At 36.9% G+C, this 27,664-nt stretch overlaps 1 protein-coding gene across 3 annotated transcripts in view; it reads left to right on the top strand.

The window, feature by feature from the left end:
* Positions 1 to 27,021, top strand: part of CENPC (centromere protein C) — a 77,964-nt gene extending 50,943 nt beyond the window's left edge. For 2 of the 3 annotated variants that reach the window (XM_003482404.4, XM_013978751.2), the window contains 9 exons: positions 2,934 to 3,077; positions 4,403 to 4,485; positions 9,312 to 9,371; positions 13,456 to 13,560; positions 14,341 to 14,469; positions 14,944 to 15,039; positions 17,385 to 17,539; positions 24,615 to 24,705; positions 26,312 to 27,021. In XM_003482404.4, the coding sequence (XP_003482452.2) occupies positions 2,934 to 3,077; positions 4,403 to 4,485; positions 9,312 to 9,371; positions 13,456 to 13,560; positions 14,341 to 14,469; positions 14,944 to 15,039; positions 17,385 to 17,539; positions 24,615 to 24,705; positions 26,312 to 26,382 (934 nt within the window). In that variant the 3' untranslated portion in view covers positions 26,383 to 27,021. The remainder of the gene's footprint in view (positions 1 to 2,933; positions 3,078 to 4,402; positions 4,486 to 9,311; positions 9,372 to 13,455; positions 13,561 to 14,340; positions 14,470 to 14,943; positions 15,040 to 17,384; positions 17,540 to 24,614; positions 24,706 to 26,311) is intronic. The other variant, XM_021101386.1, reaches the window with a different exon arrangement.

Genomic DNA, 27,664 nt, shown 5'->3' with positions numbered 1-27,664 from the left:
TTTGAAACACAAAAAAAGTCCCGTTTATGTATCTTATCTGTTGCTTGTACTTTCGATGCCTTGTCTAAGAATCCTTTGCCCCATCCAAGTTCATAAAGATTTAGTCCTGTTTTTTTTTCTAAGAGTTTTATAGTTTTAGCTTTTAAATTTAAGTCTCTGATCCATTTTGAGTTAATTTTTGTATATGCTGTGAAGAGTCCAACCTTATTTTTTTGATGTGACTACCCAGTGGTCCCATAACAGTTTGTTCAAAGGACATTTCCCCCCCATTGCATGGTCTTAGCACCATTTTCAAAAATCAGCTGATCTAGACATATAGCCTTATTTCTCTCTCTCACTCTCTCTTTTTTTTTTTTTTTTTTTTGCCTCTTTAGGGCTGTACCCACGGCATATGAAGGTTCCCAGGCTAGGGGTTGAATCAGAGCTATAGCCGTCAGCCTATGCCACAGCCACAGCAACGTGGGATCCGAGCCACGTCTGTGACCTACACCACAGCTCATGGCAGTGCCAGATCCTTAGCCCACTGTGCATAGATAGCTAAGGATCGAACCTGCATCCTCATGGATACTAGTTGGGTTCGTTAACCGCTGAGCCACAATGGGAACTCCTATAGCCTATTTCCAAATTTCTCAATTTTATTCTGTTGTCTGTGTATCAGTTGTTGTTCTAGTACCACACTATCTTGGTTACCATTGCTTTGAGGTAAGTTTCGAAATAAGGAAGTGTGATTTTTCTTTCTTGGGGTATTTTGGCTATTCTGGGTCCCCTGCAATTCCATATAAATTTTAGAATCAGTACATCAGTTTCTACAAAGATGTCAGTTGGGATTCTGATATGGATTGTGTTGAATCTATTGGTTTGAGGAATATTGCCATCTGAATAGTGTCTCTTGATCTTTGAACATGGGATGTTTTCCCTATTATTTAGATCTTTAATTTCTTTGAACAGAGTCTTCAGAGAAAATTTTATACTTTTGTTAAAATCATTCCTAATTTTCCTTTTGATGCTTTTGTGAATGGAATTGCTTTTTAAATTTTATTTTTGAATTATTCATTGCAAGTGTATAGAAATACAATTGGGTTTTTGTTGTTTTGGGTTTTTTTTTTTTTTGCTTTTTAGGGCTGCACTCACGGCATATGGAGGTTCCCAGGCTAGGGTTCTAATCGGAGCTACAGCTGCCAGCCTACGCCAGAGCCATAGCAATGCCAGATCCGAACCGCGTCTGTGACCTACACCACAGCTCACAGTAATGCCGATCCTTAACCCACTGAGCGAGGCCAGGGATCAAACCAGCAACCTCATGGTTCCTAGTCGGATTTGTTTCTGCTGCGCCATGATGGGAACTCCACAATTGGTTTTTGTATGTAGATTTTTATCCTTCAATCCTACTGAACTCTGATAGCTTTTTGGTAGATTTTATAGGACTTTCTAAGTACAAGATAATGTTTTTGTGAAGAGTGGTTGTTGTACCTCTTCCTTTCCAATCTGGATGCTTTGTCTTTCTTTTTCTTGCTCTATTGCCCTGACTTAAATCTTCAGTACTCTATGTTCCATAGAAGTAGCAGTGGCAGTGGCAGACTTCATGTCTTATTCTTAATTTTAGGGGGAAAGCATCCAGTCTTTCATTATTCAGTATATTTTTTAGCTGTAGGTTTTTCATAGATGCCTTTTTATCAGGTTGAGGAAGTTGCTTTTTATTCCTGTTGAGTATTTTTATCATGAAAAAATGTGTTTTGTCAATTGCTTTTTTTTTCATCTATTGATATGATCATATGATTTTTGTTTATTATTGATACAGTGTATTGCATTAATTGGTTTTTGGATACTAAACCATTGCATCTTAGGTATAAGTCCCATTTGGTCATGATGTAATTCTTTATTGCTAGTATTTTGTTGAAGTTTTTTTTTTTTGTATCGTTTTTTGGTCTATAGTTTTCTTGCGATGTCTTAGTCTAGTTTTGGTGTCAGGATAATACTGACTTCATAAAAGAGTTTGTGAAGAATCTTATTAAGTCTTTGAATGATGGTAGAATTCAGTAGTGAAACCATCGAGCATGGGCTTTTCTTTCTGGGTAGTACTGATTATTCTCTTGTTCTAAGTCTTTTGAGAGTTTTTTAAAAATCAGTTTTGGTAATTTGTGTGTTTCTAGGAATTTATCCATTCCATCTAGTTTACCTAATTTATTGACATAGAATTATTCATAGTGTTTTCTAATAATCCTTTTTATTTCTTTTGACTCTGATATTAGGACCTAGAGGGAGGCTAGAACCTCTAAAAAGAAACTATCAAAGAATATTCAAAAGTTTTCATGCTCTTTAATTATGTTTCATGCAGAGTTTCTTTCCTATATGATAAAAATAGGCTGGTAGACTGACTGAAGAAAACATAGGACATATAAGAGAGGTATGAGAGAGAAGAGAGAATCAGGTAGTCTAGAATAATGTATCTTGTTTGCATGTATTTAAGGTAAACTGATTAGCTGCCAGCCACCAGTGAGATGAGCCCAGTCCCTCTGAGCACAGTCAGCTGAGTAGAGGTATCAAAGAAAACAATTTCAGTTGTTTGTGGATTTTTCAAAAAACTATGAGAGATTAACATCATATCATATCATAACAATATGGTGTCATATGATGGCTGTGTAGTGTACATCGTAAACTGCCTGTAGATAATGTTTCCAGTACCTCCCTCTTATCACTTCTATCTTGCTTAGGCTAGATGTGTACCATTTCTTTTATTAGAATTTTTCAAATTGTAACTCTTGGTGGGTTCTAGAATCAAATTTCCTCCCTGTACTAGTTACAGGTTTTAGGACTGAATAGGGTTATCTGACATTTATTATAGCCAATATTATATTGTCTACCTATCATTGTAATGATTCTGAAAGAAATCTTTTTTAAAGAAATGTAAATAATAGTTATAAACTTTTTCATAGAGATACAGGTGGCACAAAGGATCAAGATAGTGTGGTTGCACAAAATGTTCCTTTAAAGTCTCAAATCAGCAGATACATGTGCAAGACACCAGCAGAGTCTAACTTGGATTCTGGAGAGCCTGAAACTTCAGTTTTGGAAGAAAGGTATGCATGTTGTCTAAGTATAATAGGATTTACTCACTGTATTTGTTACCCATTGCTGTTTAACAGATTACCCCCAAAGCTTAATATTAATTTTGTTAGTGGCTCCTAATTATTATTTCACAGTTTCTGTGGGTAGAAATCTGGGTGTGACTTAACTGGCTAGTTCTGGCTCAGGTTTCTCGTGAGGTATAGTGGTTAAGGTATCTGTCTTTGAAAGCTTGGCAGGAACTTGGAGTATCTACTTGTAAGGTGACTTGCTCACATGGCTGTTTGCTGGCGACCACAGTTCCTTGTCATGTGGCTCTCCATATGGCTGTTCAGTATGGCAGCCAGCTTCCCACTGAGCAGGTGGTCGAAGAGTAAGTGTGACTACCACGGAAGTCTTAGTGTCCTTTCCCCCCCTCCATTCTTGGCTGCCCCAAAGCATATGGAGTTCTGGGTCAAGGATCAGATCGGAGTTGCAGTTGCGACCTATGCCGCAGTTGCAGCAACACAGGATCCTTTAATCCACTGTGCTGGGCCAGAGATTGAATCTGTGTCCTGGTGCTGAAGAGAAGCTGCTGATCCTGTTGTGCCACAGTGGGAACTCCCAGAGGGCCTTTTAATGACTTTGCCTCTGAAGTCTTCAACTTAATTCTCTTCATTAGAAACCAGTCATGAAGTCTATAGCACACTCAAGAAGAACGGAGTTAGAATTAGGCTATACCCTTTGAAAAGACCGTTATCTAAGAATTTGTGGGTTTATGTTTAAAGTGAGCATATTCAGTGAAAAAACCAAATTAACCTATTTTCATAATATCTGAAGTCACATATGGAGGCAGATTCTTAGACTTTAAAGGAATGGCTAAGATTTCTTTTCTATTTGGCAGCCTAGGCCTGTTCTGGGTTGATAAGAGGGAGAAAAGGATCTAGGACTGGGATAAGCTGAGTCATCTCTGAACAATTTCTGGACTATATTTAAAATTGCTTGTTTTTGACTGTAGTTAAAAAAGTTAAGATGAACTGATTTATTTCTAATTTTACTTCTTATGATTTGATTTTTATCATAGAGTGTTGAGTTGATATAAATTTATAACTGATCCATGAGTTAGTTTTAAAAGGTTATAAATTCAGTATTACTGTTTGACTGTCAATTGTGGGATTAAATTATAGATTTTTTTTAATGCAAAGTAAGTATATTCTTAAGGTCCTATAAGACCATCATTGTTTTTATAAGAAAGAAGTCTTTGGTAGTTTTAGGAGAAAAATGATCATTAAGGTAGATATATATATCTTATACAAGTGATAAAATTGTGGTTTATCCCCCCCTTTTTTTTTTCTTCAAGTGGACCGTCTAGGCTCAAGAACTGTTTAACATCTGGAAAGAATAATTCAGATGTGGATGATAATGAAGTTCAGCAAAGCTCAGGTAAGTAATGATTTATTTTCTATTGTCTTGATTTTTATAGTGTTATGCAGCTGGAGTAAGGTGTGCTGTATTTTATTTAAATTTAAATTACCACCAGTGGCAAATGTCTACTGAGTACCTGCTCTTAGGAGCCTTACTTTATGGTTAGAGATGTTAAACTTTATACTGAGGTGAGGGAGGGAGGGAAAAGAGAGAGGAGGGAAAGAGGGAGAGATATGAGTGACAGTCTTTCTTTGAAGTAGGACAGAGTAGAGTCGGCAATTAAGATACCTACTCCAGTATTTTAAAACCTTAAGCTGGTAAGGGTATAAATGAAGCAAGATTAGGCATATATTGATGATTACTAAAGCTAAGTGTTAAAATTTTTAAAATGCCTCTTAATAAAGATGTTTATAATTTTTTATGCCCATAAAAGATGTGTTTGAGGAGTTCTCATGTGACTCAGTGGGTTAAGGACCTGGTGTTGTCACTCCAGTGGCTCAGGTTGGTGTAGGTTCGATCCTTGGCCTGGGAACTTTTAGTGCTTCAGGCGCAGCCAAACTAAGTGTGTGAAGTATAATATTGTATTATTTTTTTCTTTCCTAATTCACTAAATCTCCTTTTAAATTATTTCTTCTCCCGGTGTTTAATTTTTTTTTCTTTTTAGAACTGCACTAGAGACATATGGAGGTTCCCAGGTTAGGGGCTGAACTGGAGTTACAGCTGCCAGCCTACACTGCAGCTCAGAGCGATGCTGGATTTTTATAAACAACTGAGCAGTGCCAGGGGATTGAACCTGCATCCTCATGGATACTAGTCGGGTTCTTAACCCACTGAGCCACAATGGGAACTCCTCTCCCTGTGTTTAATACTCTGTTATTTTTCTCTTCTAAGTTGAATGCTTTTTATATTTATTTTTCTATTTTTTATTTGGTAAAGAAAAAGCAGTGACTTTTTGGGAGTTTAGTTTTAGCTTAATATTAAAAGTTTTTTTTTTAATATAGTGTTCTTATTATATATTGTACTCTAAGTTATAAGGGTGATTTTTCTTTGGCCCAGGAGTTATATAAAAGAGTACTTTAGCCGAGAGCTTGGTCTCCAGTGTCAGGAACCTTGGATTGAATCTAACTTTACCACTTATTAACAGCATTATCTTGAAATTTCAATAGTCTTAGCTTCAGCTTTCTTATCTGTAAAAAGGTGGTAATAATTCTAATCATATAGAATGATACAAAGATGACTGTACATTTCTTAGTTTAATACCTGGTTTATGTTAAATATACATTGTTGGCTGTCATCCTAAGAAGCTGTGTTTTGTTTTATTCTTTTGTTGATTATTTCTAGTTTCATTTCATTGTTCTAGATAACTTTGGCCTGTATTATTTATTCTTTGAATTTTCTTTGGGTTCTGGAGTATGCCTAGAACACATAAAATTCATGGAAAAATTCTTATTTCTTCCATGGATGCTTGAAAAAGACATTGTTTTCATGTACAGATATGGATTAAAAATATACATACTCATTATTTTGTTAATGTAATTGGATTTATATTTTTAATATACTTTGAATATTTATGAAATTTATTAAATATTTATGGGATATTATGGATACTATCCATTCTTCTAGGGGAAAAAGGTAGCAAAACTTGTGATTTGTTGGGATGTTGAGAGTAGAAAAATGGAGCAGAAATTTTTAGGGTGGGAAATGAGGGTTATATTTTTAGATAGGAAGAAAAGGCTTTATGTGATAATTTGAGCAAAGATATGAAAAAGGTGAGAAATCAAATCGTGCAGATATATGGGGAAGTAGCGCCCCATGTAGAGGGAAGATCCAGGGCAAAGATTCTGATGTGATGAAGAGTTGGTTTAGTTAGAAACACCAAGGAAGCCAGGAAGGCTGGAGTAGAGGAAGAGAAGTAGGAGATAATGTCACTGAGGTGACAAGATGAAAGATCACATAGGATGTCAAAGTCTCTTGTCAGGAGTTTTGGCTTTTACCAAGAGAGATGGGGAGTTCCCACTGTGTGCAGTGAATTAGGATCTGGTGTTGTCTCTGAAGTGGTGAGGGTTTGATCCCTAGCCTGGAGCAGTGGGTTAAGGATCCCTGCAGCTGTGGCGTCCTGTGGAATCTTTGATTCCATCCCTGGCCCAGGAGCTTCATGTGCTGCATGTGTGACCAAAAAGGAAAAACAAACAAACAAAAAAAGCGAGAGGGATGGGAAGCCAGTAGAAGGTTTTGAGCAGAGGAGAGACATGACTGACCTGTAAAACAGAATCATTGTGGCTGCTGTGAATGACACCTTAGGAGTGTAGCCTGATAAGTTTGAGGGCGCAGGTGTAAGGTTGGAAGTGGGGAGACCAGTTGGTGAGGCAAGTGATCCCTGTGGGAGGGGATAGCTTGGACAGGGTGGAGCATTCTGCATGTGGAGGGCAGTGATGAGTCAGCATGGTTTCCTGGTGGATGGGATCTGGGGTAAGAGAAAGGGAGGCCTCACGGATAGAGAACTCTAAGGTTTTTGGCCTGAATGCCTGAAGAATGGTATTGTCATTACTTCGTTTGGAGTAAAGAAGGAACAGATTTTGGGGAAAAGAATGGGATCTTGCATATGGATATTGATATACTTCATATTATTCTGATCCTTTTATCCTTATCATTTGCGAGGTCTGTTAAGGACTGAAGTAAAATAAAATACATCCTCTGCAGTAGTCTGTTTTGGCTTTGTACATTTCAGTGCTGTTCCTGTGCATGTAAGTCTGCATATAGAACCTTCTTGATCATGTTAACAGTGCTTTTTACCTTGTAGCCTTTTTTGTGTGTAATAGTATTATGCCCCCCTACCCCCCACACTTTCTTTTGGTTTGTTGTTGTTTCTTATATTTTTAATTACCATTGTACTTAAGCTTTTTTTTTTTTTTAACCAAACTAAACCAAAGTGGCTTAGAAACAGCATGATTGAATTTTTATTTTTGACTTTCTCTGTCAGTCTTATTTTTCCTTTAATACATGTTTAACACATTTATATTTATTGTCCTAACAGATATGCTTTGTTACTTCTTTGTAGAGTTGGTAGACAATCTCACGTATGCTAGCAAGAAATCAGGAATTTTCTCTCTTTTTAAGACAACGAATAACTAGTCAAATAGAAAAAAAACCTTTAAGCCATTTAGCTTTTGCTCTTTTACCTCATGATAGCTAATGCTTATGAGTAGACATTCGAAGCCAGCATTATTTCTTTTTTCCTTTGCAGAATACTTGTTTCTTCTATTTTCTTGCTTATTTAATCTTTGGATTTTTTTAAAAAATCTTTGTTATTCTGGAATCATTTCTGTGTTGCCTTTTTTTAAATTTTTTTCTCTTCAATTATTTATTTATTTATTTATTTATTTGTCTTTTTGCCTTTTCTAGGGCCACTCTCATGGCATATGGAGATTCCCAGGCTAGGGGTCTAATTGGAGCTGTAGCCACTGGCCTTTGCCAGAGCCACAGCAACAAGGGATCCGAGCCACATCTGTGACCCACACCACAGCTCACGGCAATGTTGGATCCTTAACCCACTGTGTAAGGCCAGGGATCGAACCCTCAACCTCATGGTTCCTAGTCGGATTCATTAACCACTGCGCCATGACGGGAACTCCTGTGTTGCCTTTTTAAAATATGTATACTTTTTTTGGAAATAATTTCAAATTTACTCAGGAATACCATATCCCCTTCATCTGGATTCCACAGTTGTCAGCATTTTACAGTATTTGTTCTATCTCCCTCCTTCCCTTCCCTACATAAATGTTACGTGTATTTATTATTCTTAGACTTTTTCTGGACTGTTTGAAAGTAAGTTGAATAATATTATTATGTGTGAGTGTGTGCATACATTATGCAAGATGAGAATGTAATCACCTTCAGCCATCCAAGTCAGGAAATCAGCCTTACTGGTCTTCCTGCACTGACCCCATGCACATTTCACCAGCAGTTCCATCAGTGTTTCTTTTCCTCTCTGGTCCAGGATCTGGTCCAGGATAATGGATTTAGATCTCATGTTCCTTCAGTTTCCTTTAATAAGGAATAGTTTCTTAGTTGTTTCTAAGTTTTCTGACCTTGACACTTTTTTAAAATTAAAATTAAATTAAATTTTGTTAGGGTGGTACCTGCTGTATATGGAAGTTCCCAGGGTAGGGTTTGAAGCAGAGTTGCAGCCTCCAGCCTACACCACAGCCACAGCAACACAAGATCTGAGCTGCATCTGCGACATATACCACAGGTCACGGCAACACTGGATCCCCAACCCAGTGAGCAAGGCCAGGGATGGAACCCTCCTCGTGTGTACTAGTCAGGTTCATTAACCACTGAGCCATGACGGGAACTCCTAGTGACACTTTTTTAAAGAGTGCGGGTTTTTCAGTTCTTTAGAATGACCTTCAACTCATGTCTCTCTGATGTTTCCTCATGATCAGATGCCACAATGGGAACTCCGGTATACTGTATTTAGAAACCATTTCATATCAGTACCTCCAATTCCAGGCCAATGCCTTTGACTTTCCCTTTTCTGTGTGTTTTTTTTTTTATGCTGCACCCATGGCATATGGAAGTTCCTGGGCCAGGTATCAAATCCTCAAACCTGTGCCACATCAGTGGTTCTTAAGATAAAATCATTGTAACAAAATCTAGACACATGTTATACTTTATTTCCTTGATTATCATTCTTCAGTAGTGAAAAGCAAAGGAAATAATAAAATGTATTGTCAGGTTGAATTTTATTTTAAAATATTTATACCGAAGGAACCAAGTAACACACTTAAATTTAACATGGAATGAGTGGCTATTGCTCATGGTATTTCTTTTGGAATTTACAGATGATCCAAGAGTAGAAAGATGTAACTCAACGCCAGAGAACAAAATGCATCACAAATTAGGTAAGATTATTTTTCTCTTAAAATTTTCATATCGTAAGACCTTTATTTCTAAATATAACTTATTTTTTTTCTCAAGCAGGGAGAAAGTATTATTTGGATTAATTATCAATAAGTTAAAACTTCATATTTCAGAGTTCTCCTTGTGGCTCAGCAGAAACAATTCTGACTAGTATTCATGGGATGCAGGTTTGATCCCTGGCCTCGCTTAGTGGGTTAAGAATCTGGTGTTGTTGTGAGCTATGGTATGGGTTGCAGACACGGCTCAGATCCCACGTTGCTGTGGCTGTGGCGAAGGCCACCAGCTACAGCTCCAATTGCATCCCTAGCCTGGGAACCTCCATGTGCCTGCGGGTGCAGCCCTAAAAACACACACACACACACACACACACACACAGACAACCCCCCCCCCAAAAAAAAATTCATGTTTAGTTTTCATGCTTTATCATTACAGACCACTTTTTTTAATGTCCATGTATAAATTCTGTAATCCTCTCACTCATAGTAAATAATCCTACTCCCTGTAATAGGGAGCTGATCCCACCTAGGCAAAGAAGCTAGGGTGCAGAATTCCATAAAATATAATTGCTAGATAGATAGTATCCCTGACAGTTTCTTTTATGTTTACCCCGTTCAGTCTAGACAAAGCAGTAACTAGGATAGGTAAATAGGCAAAGCTGGGTGTTGGGAACCCGCAGAGAGGCCTGTGTAAGGAGTAAAACTCAATGGTTCTCAAAGAGATATTTGCCAGTCAGGATTCACGGGGATCAAGTCCCACCTTTGTAACCTCCACCTTTGTGGGACTGGAGTGACTTTTTATGTTTCTCCCTCTACTTGAGGCTATGAGTGCTCCTGTGGTGCCTCAGGAGAACCGTAGGAATGAAGCTTTCTCTAATTTCTTCACTCAGAACCTCACATCTTGTCAGTTAGTATTTTGTGGGCCCATGTGAAGAGAGATTGTTATACTTCTTAATGCTTAATGCTTGTCTTGGAGTGAAATATGACTGGAGTCAGGAATAGGCAAAGAGGAAAAAATAAAAAAGGTCCCTGAGCAGGGGCTCCCACAACCTGAGAGAGGAAAATCAAGCTTTATGCTTAAGAACAGTAGGTAGCTTCTGGTAAGCTAGAACTTTTGTAGTAGATGGATAACAGTTTTAACAATGAAAGAAATATGAGTACTTTCAGAGGTTTAGTTATAGAAGGCTTTTTGGCACTAAAGCATATTTTTTCAGTTTAAAAAATCAGGATGAACTGAAAGTAGTTACTGTTGAGACCTGATTTAGTGGCTGGTGTTGACATGGCAGAAATAGAACAGAAATACAAAAAAGATGGAAACCATGAATAAAAAAAAAAATGCAATGGAAATAACATGGAAAAGCAGATAAAACATGAAAATAGTAGGATTTCCAGGGAGTGGTGGAAACAGATGGAGGAGTAAAAGCATTTAAAGAAAGTACTAGTTAAAACTTCCCTGGGATAAAAATAGGCTTGAAATCTGCAGTTTTGAGGTGAGTTTACCACCTGCCAGTGAGAATTAATGAAAAACATATACCTCTACACATAAGCAGATAAAATTTCTAAATTTCAAGGATAAGGGAAAGCTTCCAGACAGAAAAAGTTACATATAAAGGAGGGAAAAATGACTAGCACTGCTTATCTGTGTAACACTGGAAGAATAAAATAATAATATATATAACCCCATTTCAGATGTCTATTACAATCCAGTGTTATAACTAGCCAAGATATCTTTCTTTCTGATAAATAAATGAATTTACTCTGCGGACAATACAAGATCAAGTTTAGTATCCTCCATGTGAGGTAATCTAACCAAGTATTATATAAATCAGAATTGAGTCCAAAGAGAAGTAACAGTAGTGAGGAATGATTCTCAATATATGTGCTTAAATTTAAATACTGCACATTTGTTTCCTATTGTTGTGAACCAAATTACTACAAAATTAGTGGTGTAGACAACACACATTTATTATTCCATGTTTCCCATGGTTCAGGAGCCTAAGCACAAATTAGCTGGATCCTTTGTTCAGGAGTCTCATAGGCTGCAGTCAGAATTGTCAACATGGGCTGTGGTCTTAACTGAACTTGAGGTCCTCCTCCAGGATCCTGTGGTTGTTAGCAGAATTCAGTTCCTTGGACTTGGAGGACTGGGGTACCTGTTTCCTTGGTGGCTCTCAGTTTCTGGAGGTCACCTGCAGTTCCTTGCCATAGCTCCCATCACAATAAGGCAGCTGGTTCTTCACGGTCAGCAAGGAAGAATTTCTCTCTGCTTCTGCTAGATAGTGTTTATATGTGTCATCAGGAGGATGCAATAACAGGAGTGACTTCCCAGGACTTTTGCCATATTCTTTTGATTATGTCAAGGTCCCACACTGTCCTAGGGAAGGGGATTATGCAAAGGCATGTCTTATTGTTCACACACAATTAATGTGTGTCAGCTGCTTAATGCTAATGTGATTGGGGATTAATAAGTGCTAAGCAAAGATTTTTGCAGTAATAGCTTGAAATCCAGATCTTAACAAAACTTGGTATGGGGGTCAGGAGAGTAGGAGTGGAAGAGGGGAATAGTAATAAAAGTACTCTAAAAGTTTCATTTTACTAAATGAGAAAAAAGAGGACAACATATCTTGGTAAGGTATATAGCTTTTTAATATAACCATGGAAAAATGAGAGTTTGACTTTTGAGGGTCAGAAATAGGAAGGTAACAGATATTAGAGTGAAAAAGCACAGCAAAATTTTGAAATGATCAAGGTTTGGGGCATGGGGAAGGAAATGGCACTGTGATCAAACCAATAAAAATGAGGGGAAAATTGGATCACTAATGTCAAATAACCAGTAAATATAAAGTAAGATGAAAGGAATAAAAAGAAGCACATTCCTTGTTACACTAAATAAGCAGTGAATGGATTGAGTTCCTCTAATAAGATACAGACTATCAGATTTGGTTAAACAGTACAAACTTAACCTACATGTTTATAAGAAACACTTGAAACAAACTTTAAAAGATTCTCAAAGAATTAGGTAGACTAATATAACAAAAAAAAGAAAATAGTGCATTTTGCTATTAAATGAAGTGAAATTTAAAATGAAAAGTGCTGAACAAGATAAAGGACTTGTAATGATAGAATTAGCAATTTATGAAGAATATAGAAAAATCCTAAACTATTATGTACCAAACAACCTAGCAACTAAAATGTATAAAGAAAAAAAAAAAAAAGAAAAAGCAAGATTTTAATATAAACAATACAGTTAGATTGGGAGACTCTGATAAACCATTTTCAGAATTGGACAGTCTGGCAAACCAAAAGTAACTAAGAACATAGGAAGTTGATTGTATGGCTAACAAACTTAGTATATAGAACTTTGAATTGTTCAGATAAAATGAGTTGCTTTGTGTGTATATTTGCACATATATATAGCTACCTCTGATTCACACATTTCCTATTGTGGAGCATTTAGATGGTTTTCAATTTTTTCTTTATATTTTTTTGCTTTTTTTAGGGCCGCAACCATAGCATATGGAGGATCCCAGCCCAGGGTCGAATTGGAGCTGTAGCTGCTGGCCTACACCAGAGCCACAGCAATGCCAGATCCGAGCCACGTCTCCAACCTACACCACAGCTTACAGCAACACCACATCCTTAACCCACTGAGCGAGGCCAGGGATCAAACCCCCAACTTCGTGGTTCCTGGTCAGATTCATTTCCATGATGGGAACTCCAATTTTTTTTTTTTTTTGCAAACTCATTTTCTAAAAAAGAAATTTCCAAGTCAAAGAACGTTACAATTATAGGTGTTTTCAAATTGTTTTCAGTAAGTTTACATTTCTACCTACAATATATGAGAATTCTTGTGTACCTTTAACATCATTAACCATGGATATTACCAAGTTTTTAAATCTTTTCCATTCTGGTAGCTTATTTTTTCATTGGCTTTTCTTATATATATTTTAAAATGTGTTTTTCTAGTGTTTTGTCTAGAAGGATTAGTGTTCTAGAAAATATCACTGCAGAGTATCATCCAATGCGACATTTATGTGTGTACATTTTTTTGTCTGATGTCTTTTTACAGTATTGCCCTCCAACACACCAAATGTTCGCAGGACCACGAGAACACGATCGAAACCTTTGGAATACTGGCGAGGGGAGCGAATAAATTATCAAGGAAGACCATCAGGTAAAATTTAGGCTTTAATGTCTCAAAATAAAATTATAATGATAATTGCTATAGTTTCTCAAAGATGTACCAAAGATCATCTTATGTTTACATAATTACCTTATTTAATCATCATCCTCTAAAAATGACAAAAATAGATGCAAGTCCAGATTTCTCTGATTACTATAGAGATGCTGATCCCCCCTACTTTGGTAGCAGTTTGCAGTGAGTGTGTGGCTTTATAGAGTGTTGTTATTTCTATACTATGTATCTAACAAGATTCCTAATTGCAAAAAGTGAAGTATTAGATCAGAATGTGAGAAAATTATAACTGCTAAAGATTAAGTATTCCCTGATATTATTCTCATTCCATTTCCCCATATTATTTTATAGAAATAGTAGAGGGCGGGAAAGAAAGTATATTGAGTGTTATCTTAAAGTTATTCTTTCTTAGATGGATAATAGTTCTAGAGTCATTTGTGGATTACTATAAACAGTTCGTTGCTGATCTGTGTGTTCTTTTTTTTTAACCTCCACTGATGATTGTTGATTTCAGTCAACAGGAATCATTCAGTCATGCTTCATCAGTACTTCTAGATTTAGCATAGTAGAGATATAAGTGAAATTGGTTGCTATTTGTGTTATTTGAATTTTTAGTTGTAGAGTATAGTAATAGTAATGTAATTCTTTGGTACTTTGAAAGGAAGTGTGCTGTATTAATTTTAATGAGTTTTGTTTCAAGATTTTTACTTTGCCAGGTATGATAATTACCTCTTTTTTTGGGGGGGGGTTAAATTTCAGGAGGATTTGTGGTTGGTGGAATACTGTCCCCAGACACAGTATCGTGTAAAAGGAAAACAAAAGGAAACTTGGGAAAAGTCAACACAGCAGTGAATAGGAAAAGGATCTGCCTTGATAATGATGAAAGAAGTATGAACTTATGTCTTATTTTAAATAACAGTGCTTTGAGAAGTAGCTCTTTGCAGATTTTGAAATGTACCTCTAAAAGCTTCAGATATAATAATATGTCAGGGTAAATTCACTTTTTAATGCCTACTTTTTTTTCTTCAGATTTTGAAAGTGAACTAATTTTATTCTTTAAAAAAATCATTAATAGCTTAGTATAAAACATTTTTACATGAGTAAATTGCCCTGTCCAAATGAAGCTTAGCTTTTTCCATGCTCAAACTATGGCTTAAAATAGATGTTTTAATGAATTCTTTCTAAAGTATAATGCATACTTCAGCTCTCTTAGTATGTAAAACACCATTTAACTTCTTAATGATGTAAGAGTTTGAGAGTTGTCATGTTTCAATAGGCTTATGAATTTTAGGATGTTTGCTTTTGTGTTAAATCATTCTACTTAGGCAAATAGTTTGTATTTCAGTGGTGTTTCTTTTGCAGAGAATAAATTGATGGTAAATCTGAATGTACCTCTCGGAGATCCTTTGCAGCCAACAAGGGTAAAAGACCCAGAAACAAGAGAGATTATTCTTATGGGTAAGATCAGGGATAATATTGAAGATGCTTAGTTTAACAACTAGTAAGAAAGTGTGTGTGTGTGTGTGTGTGTGTGTGTGTGTGTGTGTGTGTGTGTATGACTGGCCCACTTTGCTGTACAGTAGAAATCGACAGAACACTGTAAATCAACTATAATAGAAAAAGTAAAAATCATAAAATTAAAAAATAAAAAAACACTAGTAAGGACAAACTCTTTGCTTCAAGATTGGCTTATCTCCTTTCCCTTTTTCTTCCCAGATGTTTCAGAGCCAAAGTCAAATTCCAGTAAACAGCCTGTAGGAGGACTGCTGTAGGGGAATTGATGGCAGACAGCCTCTGGGGACAGAGTGCCAAGCATTCGTCCTCTGGGATACATGGGCTACCATCAGGGGTGTGCCTCTCCCAGTCGGGTCTAGGCCTTCTTTGACAGAAGGACATACAGAAACAAGGGTGTTAAAAGGAATGGTAGCAAGTTAACTAGCAGACTCCTGGGTACACCCTTCCTGTGAGACCAGACAGGGACTGTGGGTGGGATATAGACAGCCTTTTGTGCTGTGAGATGCAAGTAATAGTATCTGGGGCATGAAACCTTTGAGGGGGATGACAGTCAGCTAAACAAATGCCAGGCTTAACCCTAAGGCCAGCACAGGGTCCTAGAAGCCTTCTGCTGTACTTAGTAGGCATTAAACATATAGCGTCTTGGAAACCTTGATAGGTCCTAAGGGATGGGCTATAGTGTGTGTGGTTAATTAGGTGACACTCAGCTATTTGCCAGCCAGGTAATATTTACATATAGGAAATATTTAAATGTTTTAGCAACTGTTATGACTGTAGCAGTGAATACTGAGGGACATTTATCCTAAGTCTGAGGACCAATAGGTCAAACCAGAGAGGCAGTAATGGTATTTACACTTAAATTTTTGGCTATGGAATAAGTTCCATTTGATGTCTTTTTTTTGTTTTTTTTTGTCTTTTTGCCTTTTCCAGGGCTGCTTCCCACGGCATATGGGGGTTCCCAGGCTAGGGGTCTAATCGGAGCTGTAGCCACTGGCCTATGCCAGAGCCATAGCAGTGCAGGATCTGAGCTGCATCTGCGACCTACACCACAGCTCATGGCCGGATCCTTAACCCACTGAGCTAGGCCAGGGATCGAACCCACAACCTAATGGTTCCTAGCCAGATTCGTTAACCACTGCACCACGACGGGAGCTCCCATTTGATATCTTAAGTGGCAGAGTTATTTCTATATTCAGGTTGTTTATTTGGCAACAGAAGTAGAAGTACAGAGAATTCCATTTAGTGTAGTGTCAACTAAAAACACTGCTGTATTGTATATCAAGTTAAGGAAGTTTTGAGTGTTGTCAGGAATTCATCACTTTTTGTTTCTTGAGCCTGTATATTTTCTATATTATGTAGTTTGTGGGATTACTAACTTTTCTAGATATCCAAGGAAACAAGCTGATGATAGGAAAATGTGTTAATTACACATCTGAAAAAGTTTGTAAGTAAAAGGGATATTAAAGATGAGACAGTAATTTGTGAGCTACAGTTAGAACTCTGGTTACTTAGAACCTTTACCTGATGAATAAATAAAAATCTTATTGTTTAATAATCAGTCTAGCAAGCACAACAGAATTTATTGTCATGATCATAATACATTTATACTGTGGCTATGTCAATTTTTTTTTTTTTTTTTGCTTTTTAGGGCCACACCTATGGCATGTGGAGGTACCCAGGCTAGGGGTTGAATTGGAGCTACAGCTGCTGGCCTTTGCCCACAGCCGTGGCAACTCGGGATTGGAGCTGTGTCTGTAACCTACACCATAGCTCATGGCAATGCCAGAACTTAACCCACTGAAATGGAACCTACATCCTCATGGATACTAGTTGGGTTTGTTACAGCTGAGCCACAATGGGAACTCCAGTTAAAAATGTTAAAGATAAGGAATTCTTCCTTGTCTCTTAGCTCATTTTGTTTCCCTTCTGAGCTGTTACAGGAATAATGCTACCATTGTTATTTACCTAATGCCATTGTTTTAAATACCTTACACATGTTAACTCATTTGATGTTCACAACTCTAACATAGATGAACTAATGTTGTCCCATTTTATGGAAAAGAAAACAGAGGCACAGAGAGAGAGTAAGCAGCTTGCCCAAGGTCACAGAGCCTGTGAGACAGAGATAGGATTTTACCTCTGGCATTGAAGCTCCAGAGTCAGTGATCTTAAGCACATCTATTTTTCTAAGGCGGGTTTTCATCTAGAAATAACTGTATATGAGTGTATATCTTATATCATTGAGCAGTGTCATTGCTATTACTTTATGTTAATTTTTTTCCCCTTAGATCTTGTAAGGCCACGAGATACATATCAATTTTGTGTTGAACATGGTGAATTGAAAGTATATAAAACATTGGATACACCCTTTTTTTCTACTGGAAAATTGATATTGGGACCACTTCAAGAAAAAGGAAAGCAGCATGTTGGTTTGGATACCCTGGTGGGTATACTTTTCCGTATTTTTCTGTTTTACTATTGGTACAACTCTGAGTTATTGGACTTGAGGCATTAAGAATGCTCTTTCCTCAGAATTGATATCACCACATTGCAGAGACAGTTTTCTTATTTGTTAAATCTGTTTAGAGTCAATCAGTGGCAGTTTAAAAAGTACTTGTTTTGTGCATAGCAGTGTAACATTGAAATTCAGAAGGTTTTTTTTTGTTTGTTTTTTGTCTTTGCCTTTTTTCTAGGCCCGCACTTGCGGCATACAGAGATTCCCAGGCTAGGGGTCGAATCAGAACTGTACCACCGGCCTACACCACAGCCACAGTAATGTGGGATCCTTAACCCACTGAGCAAGGCCAGGGATCGAACCTGCAACCTTATGGTTTCTAAGTCAGATTCATTAACCACTGAGCCATAATTGGAACTCCTGAGATTCAGAAGTTCCAGAAATGGTCTTAAAGGAATCTTAGGTAGTTCCCGTTGTGGCTCAGTGGGTTAAGAACCTGACTGGTATCCAAAAGGATGTGGGTTCGATCCCTGGGCCCACTCAGTGGGTTAAGGATCTATTGCAAGCTGTGGTATAGGTTGCAGATGAGGCTTGGATCCAGCGTTGCTGTGGCTGCAGTGTAGGTTGGCAGCTGAGCTCTAATTTGACTCCTAGCCTGCAGATGCAGCCCTAAAAAAAAAAAAAAAAAAAAAAAGGAATCTTAGGAATTAGGTTTACAAACAAATCATTATAATTTTAGAGCTGGAGGGAATTATTGAAATTAAATCTAAATTTCATTTCTCCGATCATGTAGTTTAGTAATAAAGAAATTAAAAGACTTATTTAAAATCATGTAACTGCTTAGCAGATTGAGGACTGGGAGCTAGTTGCTTCAGTAAGTACTAAAGTAATAGATAAGGAACAGTTAATAATGAAGATAAGCATTATGAAATGTCATCATTGAACTACTAGTAGTTACCTATTAAATAAACTATAATTCTTTTAGTATACAAAAGGGAATATTGAAGAGTAAATGTTTGAAAGTGTTTAATCTGGCTAATATTGAAGAGAATCCACGTTAAAATTAAAGAATATAAGTACTGAGTTAGAAATTATTGGAAAACTATTTGTACACTTTCATCTATTAATGCCATTTCAGAATTTTTCCCTAGGAAAATAAAGTTAGGGAAGCTGAACCTATGTCATTATTTATTGTAGCATTGACAGTAATTGCAAAAATGTACTGTAGGAAGAAAATGGTTATATTTGCATTTTGACTTAGAAATGAGATAAACTATTATGTGATAATTAGTTATACAGCACGCACATGTTCCAGGTACTTTACTAAACATTTTTATATTAATTCAAGCATATTATGTTGAAGAACGGCCATATAGAAACATATTCAGAATAAACATTTAAGCAAACTACAAGAGAAAATTCTGTTCTTTTTCTGACTAGAGTTTAAAAATGAATATGACACATTTAAGAAACTATAGAAAATAACATGTTAGTACTGATATAGTTTATTTTTATTTCTTCTAAATATTGCCTTTACTTTTTTATAATGAAAATCAGAGTTAATTTTTTTTTTTTTAATTACAAGGGGAGTATTTTTACATTAAAAAGATAAAGTACCCCCCCCCCTCCTTTTTTGGCTGTGCTCCTGGCACATGGAAGTTCCTGGGCCAGGGATCAAACCCCAGTGAAGCACACTTCTAAATAAATATGTGCTTTTGAGAAACAAAAAGGGCAAAATGGAGAACCAGCAGGGGCCATAACCGTGCAAACTCAGTTATAGACAATCGTGAGAGAGAAAGTCACACTAGTAGATGTGTTAAAATCAAACCAGAGAAGAATGAACAAATTAACTATGGGAGTTGTGGAACTGTTCTACAAGATGAGGATATTAAGAAATGGAAAATGGTAAAGTTAAGTGCTATGGAGAACAGAAAAAAAACATAAGAGAGCAAAAACCCAAATCTCCCAAAGGTAGAAACATTTGAAAAACTGGACAATAATTGTTCCAGAACTAAAGAACAAAAAGGCAACACACTTAAAGGAATCAGAGTATCTTAGAGAAATGTCTGATTCCAGGCCTGGGCCTGAGCTTGGATTATTATTATTATTGTTATTTTCATTTTATGGCTATACCGACGGCATAGAGAAGTTCTGACCAGAGATTGAATCTGAGCCAGAGCTGGGACCTACACCACAGCTGTGGCAATGCTGGATCCTTTAACCTACTGTGCTGGGCTGGGATCAAACCCACAAAACTGCTGCATTTGGAGTCTTAACCCACTGTGGCACAGTGGGGACTCCTGAGCTTGGATATTTCTTTCTTTCTTTTTTTTTGTTTTGTTTTGTCTTTTTGCGTTTTCTTGAGCCGTTCCTGAGGCATATGGAGGTTCCCAGGCTAGGAGTCTAATCGGAGCTGTAGCCACCAGCCTACGCCAGAGTCCCAGCAGCGTGGGATCTGAGCCACGCCTGCGACCCACACCACAGCTTATGGCAATGCCAGATCCTTAACCCACTGAGCAAGGCCAGGGATTGGACCTGCAACCTCATGGTTCCTAGTCGGATTCGTTAACCACAACGCCAAGATGGGAACTCCATGAGCTTCGATATTTCTGTCTAACCTGATAGTAAATTGTTAAAGACCATGAGGATTGGGTCATAAGGCCTCAGGATCCAACTCGAAGACTCTCTGCAAAGATGTGAAAACTTGAGTATCAGTAAGAATAACTTCAGTGGATTGATATGCATCAATTATATCTAAATTAATGAATTAGTAAGATGACTACAAAAGAAAAACTTAATTTATCACTGTTGGAGACTTAGGAAGCCAACTCATTTTTACAACAAATATGGCAAATAGAAAGAAATAATTAAACATTTGTTCTGCTGTTCTCATATAAACTGTACTATTAGGTTACGAAATAGATGAGGGGAAATTTATCCTTTTTAGAAATATTCTAATTAATAAATGAAGAAGCAATGTTCAAATGGATTATTGCTGTTTTATAATACCTGATAAACTATTGGGTCTAGCGTAAGTGTTGCTGACATCTAAAAAGAACACCACCAGACATCATGTGCCTTTTGATGGAAGAATACACTTTCTATGAAGTAGTTTTGCCTCTCCCACCTATTTAGAACAACAACAACAAACAACCCCCACACAACACCACCTTAATTTGATCAAGTCCTTGGATCTAACTACCAATTTAAGGAAATAAAGAAGAGAGAAATTTTCAGATGACACTGTGGGGTTTAATTAGCAAATTCCAGCTGTGTAAAAAATTTTAAAACAGATTTTACTGCTTGAATTTTTTTTTTTTTTTAAACAAGCTGCAAGGAATTAAAAAGAGGGAGCCAGGCAGAATGTATAGATCGGGGTTCTCAACCATGTCACTGTTGACGTTTTGGACACATAATTTCTTTGTTGGAGGCAGGGTATCTTGTGTATTGTTAAGACGTTTAGAAACATCTCTGTCCTCTACCCACTAGAGTCCAGTAGGACCTATCTAGTTGTGACAATTCAAAATGTCTCCAGCCCCAGACATTGCCAGTTGTCCCCTAGGGGCAAAATCACCCCCAAATTGAAAACCACTGTAGATTGAGTGATTTTTGTTTTGTTTTGTTTGTCTTTTTGCTATTTCTTGGGCCGCTCCCGCGGCATATGGAGGTTCCCAGGCTAGGGGTCGAATTGGAGCTGTAGCCACCAGCCTATGCCAGAGCCACAGCAACGCGGGATACGAGCCACATCTGCAACCTACACCACAGCTCACGGCAACGCCAGATCATTAACCCACTGAGCAAGTGCAGGGACCGAACCCGCAACCTCATGATTCCTAGTCGGATTCGTTAACCACTGCGCCACTACGGGAACTCCTAGATTGAGTGATTTAAAAGGTAGATCACTGTGTAATTCTTATTTGGATTTCCATTCAAACAAACCTTTTAAAAATATAACATTTAAGAGACAATTGGAAATCTGAATGCCAAGTGGGCATTTGATACTAAATATTCATCTAGATAGGTGTGACAACAGTGTTGGGGTCGTGTTTTAAAAAGGGACTTTGATTTTTCAGTTCACATTGAAATATTTATGGATTATTCATGATGCTGGTGGGCATTCATTTCAAAATGATATGGAGTGGGGGAAACAGACTCTGAATAGGGCAGGTTATTGTGGTTCGATATTTATTCATGGGAATTCATCATTCTATTTTTGTGTAATCTCAGAAGCATTCTTAGTAAAATGTTTGCAGAAATGGAAAGAGGTGTGCTTAGAGAGACAAACTAAATAGATAAGAAAATGTGTAGAAATATATTTTTGACTTTCTGGGTAGTCTGTGTTTTTTAAATTTTATTTTTTTTTCATTATAGTTGGTTTACAGTGTTTTGTCCACTTTCTACTGTATAGCATAGTGACCCGATTACACATACATATATAGATTCTTTTTTCTCACATTATCATGCTTCATCACAAGTGACCAGACATAGTTCCCAGTGCTATACAGCAGGATCTCATTGCTTATCCACTCCAGTGGCAATAGTCTGCATCTATTAACACCAAGTTCCCAGTCCATCCCACTCCCTCTCCCTCCCCCTCGGCAACCACAAGTCCATTCTCTAAATCCATGATTTTCTTTTCTGTGGAAAGGTTCATTTGTGCTGTATCTTAGATTCCAGATATAAGTAATTTCATATGGTATTTGTCTTTCTTATTTATTTCACTCAGTATGAGAGTCTCTATCCATGTTGCTGCAAATGGCATTATTCTTTTTTATAGCTGAGTAGTTCTTTTTTTAGGTAACATTTTTGGGATGTAATAAAAAGTATTTCTTTTATTAAATAATGAAAGTACCTTTAGAACCACTTTAAGAACTTTTTTCCATTTAGGGAGTATATTATAATGGCTAAGAACATGGATTCTGGAATCAGCGTACCTGAGTTCAAATTTCAGCTCGGGAGTTCCCGTCGTGGCGCAGTGGTTAACGAATCCGACTAGGAATCATGAGGTTGCGGGTTCGGTCCCTGCCCTTGCTCAGTGGGTTAACGATTCGGTGTTGCCGTGATCTGTGGTGTAGGTCGCAGACGCGGCTCGGATCCTGCGTTGCTGTGGCTCTGGCGTAGGCTGGTGGCTACAGCTCCGATTGACCCCTAGCCTGGGAACCTCCATATGCCGCGGGAGTGGCCCAAGAAATAGCAAAAAGACAAAAAAAAAAAAAAATTTCAGCTCTTACTTTTACATTGTGACCTAGGAAAGTTATATCCCTCTTTGCCTTGTCTTCTTCATTTGTGAAAAGCTATTAAAACAGTATCTGTCTCTTTGATAGATGCATATATATTAAATGAGTAAAAGTGTTTAGAACAGTGTTTGGCATGCAGTAAGTATTCTGTGTAAGTGCTGGCTGCTCTTGTTTTCCTGGGTTTTTTGTTTGTTTGTTTTGTTTTTAGGCATATTTTTACAGAAGTTGGTAAGAAAAGAGAAAGTGAAGAAGAGGAGGAGGCATAATTCTCTGAAACAAAATATTTTTTTATTTTAATTTTTTTTTTTTTTTTTTCTTTTTAAGGCTGCAACCACAGCATATGGAAGTTCCCAGGCTAGGGATCAATTGGAGCTACAGCTGCCAGCCTACCCCACAGCCACAGCAACACTAGGTCCCTGACCCACTGAGTGAGGCCAGGGATAGAACCTGCATCTGCCTGGATACTAGTCAGATTCGTTTCTGCTGGGCCACAGCGGGAACTCCCGAGGCAAAATATTCTTGATAGCTGAATCACAGAATTTGAATATCAAAGTTCGAGGCCTTACAGTTTGTATTTAATTGTCAAAAAAAAAAAAAAAAGGTCATTACCAATGATATCTCTATATAAAATGTAAAATTTGCCATGTTTGAATATAGAAGCCTTTATGACAGAGCACCATATTTATCCTCTTTTACTTTCTTAATGTTGATGCTTAATTTTTTCTTTTTGTTCTTTTTTTTTGATTCATCAGTCAGATTAAGTTACATGTCCCAAGCTAGTAATCTTTAAAAAGGTGTATATAGGTGTTGTCTTGTGGTGCAGCCGGTTAAGGATCTGGTGTTGTCACTGCAGTGGCTTAGGCTGCTTCTGTGGCACAGGTTCAGTCCCTGCCCCCAGGAACTTCCACATGCATGGCCAAAAAAAAAAAAAAAAGGAGAGAGAGATGTGCATAAAACATAGTTATTTTTCTGTTATAGATAAGTGATATTTACAGTGGCTCTAACTTTTCATAAACCAGTAAATAAGGAAGAACAAAAGAAATTTCTTCCTGCATTAGTTTTATATTACTGCTTTAAGAAGTTACCACACATTTAAAGAGCACTCATGTATTGTCTGTCTCACAGTCATGGAGATCAGAAATCAGGTGGGCTTGGCTGGGTCCTCTGTTGAGAGTATCACAAGGCTGGAATCAAGATGCTGGGAGATCTGTATTCCTCTCGGAAGGCTCTTAGAATAAATTTGCTTTCAAGTTCATTCAGCTTGTTGGCAAAAATCGGTTTCATGTGGTTGTAGGACTGAGGTTCCTGTTCCTCACTGGCTCTTGGCCAGGGTGTCATTATCTGCTTCTAGAAATAGCCTGCACGTCTTGGCTCGTGGCTCTCTTGTCTTCAGCACCAGCAATAGTGAGTGAATAATTTAGGACAATTTAGCTAATCCAGGATAATCTCACTATTTAAGGTCTCCTTTGCCATGTAAAATAGTGAATTCTGGAGATTAGAGTCTGGGCGTCTTTGCTTTTTAAGGTCTGCCTGCGAGGCTTATGGAAGTTCCCAGACTAGAGGTCAAATTGGAGCTACACCTACTGGCCTATACCATAGGCACAGCAACATGGGATCCCCAGCCCACTGAGGGAGGCCAGGGATTGAACCCACATCCTCATGGATACTAGTTGGATTTGTTTCTCCTGTGCTACAGCAGGAACTGCAAGTCTGGGCATCTTTGGAGGGCTGTTATTTTGCCTTCTGTGTTTACTTTTAAGTTTCTTTGGAGTGTTGCTGTGGTGGTATTACAGTTTGAAATGAGATTTTAATTTTTAATTTTACAGGTTTTTTATGTTAACTTCGGTGACCTTTTATGTACCTTACATGAAACACCTTATATAATAACAACTGGGGATACGTTTTATGTACCTTCAGGTAAGAATAATTAAAAACATTTTCTTTCACATGGTTAAATATTTTTATAATGCTCATGAGCACCATGAAAAATGGAAGCCACAAGTGGTCAAAATAAAGCATGATTTGACTGATAGGAAAGAATTTTGATGCATATTTTCTTTTAATTTGTTATTAGATGGTATATTACTATTTTGAGGCATGAAAATTTAATGAGTTATTGCTGAATATAAAAATATTTAGTTATAAGATACGTATCTAGGGTAGAAGGAAAATTATTTCCCCTATGTTATCCCAAAGACATGTAGTCAAACAATTTTTAGTGGGTTTTTTAAATTATTAAAGTAGATTTACAGTGTTGTGCCAATCTCTCTACAGCAAAATGACTCAATCATACATATGTATGTATATTTATATACATTCTTGTTTTTTTAATATTATTTCCATCATGGTCTATGGAGGAGATTGGATATAGTTCCCTGTGCTATATTTAGTGTGTTATTTTATTTTTATTTTTCCTTTTTTTTTCTTGATACTACTGTGTTGTTTTAAATATATAGAATAGCATGCTTCATCAGCTATCGAAGAGCACAAGTCTTTGGAAATAGGAATTTTAATTTATTCATTCATTCAGTGAATGTGATTTGGTGTCTCCCAAGCCTTGTTCTAAGAGTGTAGGATACATATGTGAACAAACAGGCAAAAATCCCTTCCTTCTTGAAGCTTACATTCTAATGAAAGAAAACATAGCCATGTTTATGTAGTCCTTTGTGCCAACACTGTTGTGAACGTATTACAGTTATTAACTCAGTTAATCCTAATTAATATGTTTCAGTTTCTAATATATAGACAGTCACAGTGAGGTACTCAATGCTATATAAACTGTCCTAATTTGTAGCTGTTTATGGAATCCATAGCAGTTCCCAAGGCCTAATAACAGTTGAGTTAGGTAAGATAGACAGAGAAAGATATATGTTTTCACTTATATATGGAAAAAAAAATGAATATAACAAAACAGAAACGGACTCTAGATACAAATAGCAAACTAGTGGTTACAATGGAGAGAGTGGTAGGGGGAGGGGCAAGATGGGAGAAGAGGGTTAAGAGGTACAGACTACTGGGTATGAAATAAATGAGATACAGGATATAATATGCAGCACGGGGAATATAGGCAATATTTTATAGTAACTAAATGGAGTATAATGTATAAAAATATTGAATCACTGTTGAATACCTGAAAATAATATAACTCTGTAAATCAACTGTACTTCAGCTAAAAAACCAAAACCTAAAACAAAAAATATGATTGGGTTCAGAGAGAGATTTTTTTCATTCCTGCACCCTTGTCTAATTTGTTTTTGCATTCATTATCAAAATAATGTGAAATTTATATTCTTTCAAGCCTTATCTGGATCACCAGGTGATGGTTAAATCTTGGACATTTCAGTTCTTGGAATTAAATAAGAGTTATTTTATTTTCAGTTAGATGAATTGATTTTTTTTTTGTTTTTTTTGTTTTTAGCTGACACTATATACTGTTAATGCCTTAGTGATGGCTGGACATTTAATCAAAAGGAAATCATTTCTATGGAAATAATTTTTAATTTTCTTATCACTTAATTTCTAGGTAATTATTATAACATCAAAAATCTCCTGAATGAGGAAAGTATTCTTCTTTTTACTCAGATAAAAAGTTGAAAGATGAAGCAAAGTTTAAGTACATGTATATATATATATAAACATACATATGTACATAATACATATAAAACACATTGCAGTCGAGTTGTTTATATTTGTAATTATTTGTAATGTTTTAAAATATTCAGTTTTGTGTACTTGTTTCAATAAACATTTCAAAATCCCATATGTATCTTCTAATTTTTCCATGAATACACAGCCTATAGTGATACTTATATTCATAGTGTTTTAATAACATGAAAAGAATACCAGAGTCACTTCTGTCAGTGACATATAAGCATGTCTTGAAGATACTGTGGGTTTGATTTCAGACTACCGCAATAAAGTGAATATTGCAATAAAGTTGAGCCAAATTTTTTGGTTTCCTGGTGTGTATAAAGTTATGTTTACTGTCGTCTGTTAAGTGTGCAATAGCTTTGTGTCTGTAAATTAATGTACATACCTTAATGTAAAAAAAAAATTTATCGCTACAAATTGCTCACCATCATCAATAACTTCAGTGAGTCATACATAAATCTTTTTGCTGGTGGAAGTTCTTGCCTTGATGTTGAGGGCTGCTGATGGGTAAGAGTGGTGGTTGCTAAAAATTGGGGTGGCTGTGGTAATTTCTTGAAATAAAACAGCAGTGATCGATTGCTACATCTGTTGACTCTTTCACAAATGGTATCTCTGTAGTATGCAATGCTGTTTGATATCATTTTTGCCTACCGTAGAACTTCTTTCAAAATTAGAGTCAATCCTCTCAAACCCTTCTGTTGCATTATCAACTAAATCCTTTGTTGCCATGTCAATACTCTTTACAGCATCTTCACCAGGAGTAGATTACATCTCAAGAGACCCTTTTCTTTGCTTATCCTTAAGAAGCAACTCCTGATAGTGAATTAGATTAACTAGATCTCCTGGATAACTTGCTGCAGCTTCTGCATCAGCACTTGCTTTATCTTGCACTTTTATATTATGGAGGTGGTTTCTTTCCTTAAGCTTCATGAATCAGCCTCTGCTAAGTTCAGAATTCTCTTTTGAAGCTTCGTTACCTCTCAGCTTTCATAGAATTGAAGAGAGTTAGAGCTTTGCTCTGGATTTGGCTTTGTCTTAAGGGGGCACTGTGGCTAGTTTGATCTTCCACAGCACTAAAACTTTCCCCATAGCAGCAGTAAAGCAGTTTTGCTTTCTTATCATTCATGTGTTCACTAGAGTAGCACCTTTAATTTCCCTCAAGAGTTTTTCCTTATCTTGGCTGTTGTGAATTATGCTGTAATGAACCTGGGAGTGCAGATATCCC

The sequence above is a fragment of the Sus scrofa genome, chromosome 8 (genome assembly GCF_000003025.6).
Source record: "Sus scrofa isolate TJ Tabasco breed Duroc chromosome 8, Sscrofa11.1, whole genome shotgun sequence".
Taxonomy (NCBI): domain Eukaryota; kingdom Metazoa; phylum Chordata; class Mammalia; order Artiodactyla; family Suidae; genus Sus; species Sus scrofa.
Note: the sequence above shows the minus strand (reverse complement) of the source record. Positions and strands in the feature narration are given on the sequence as shown.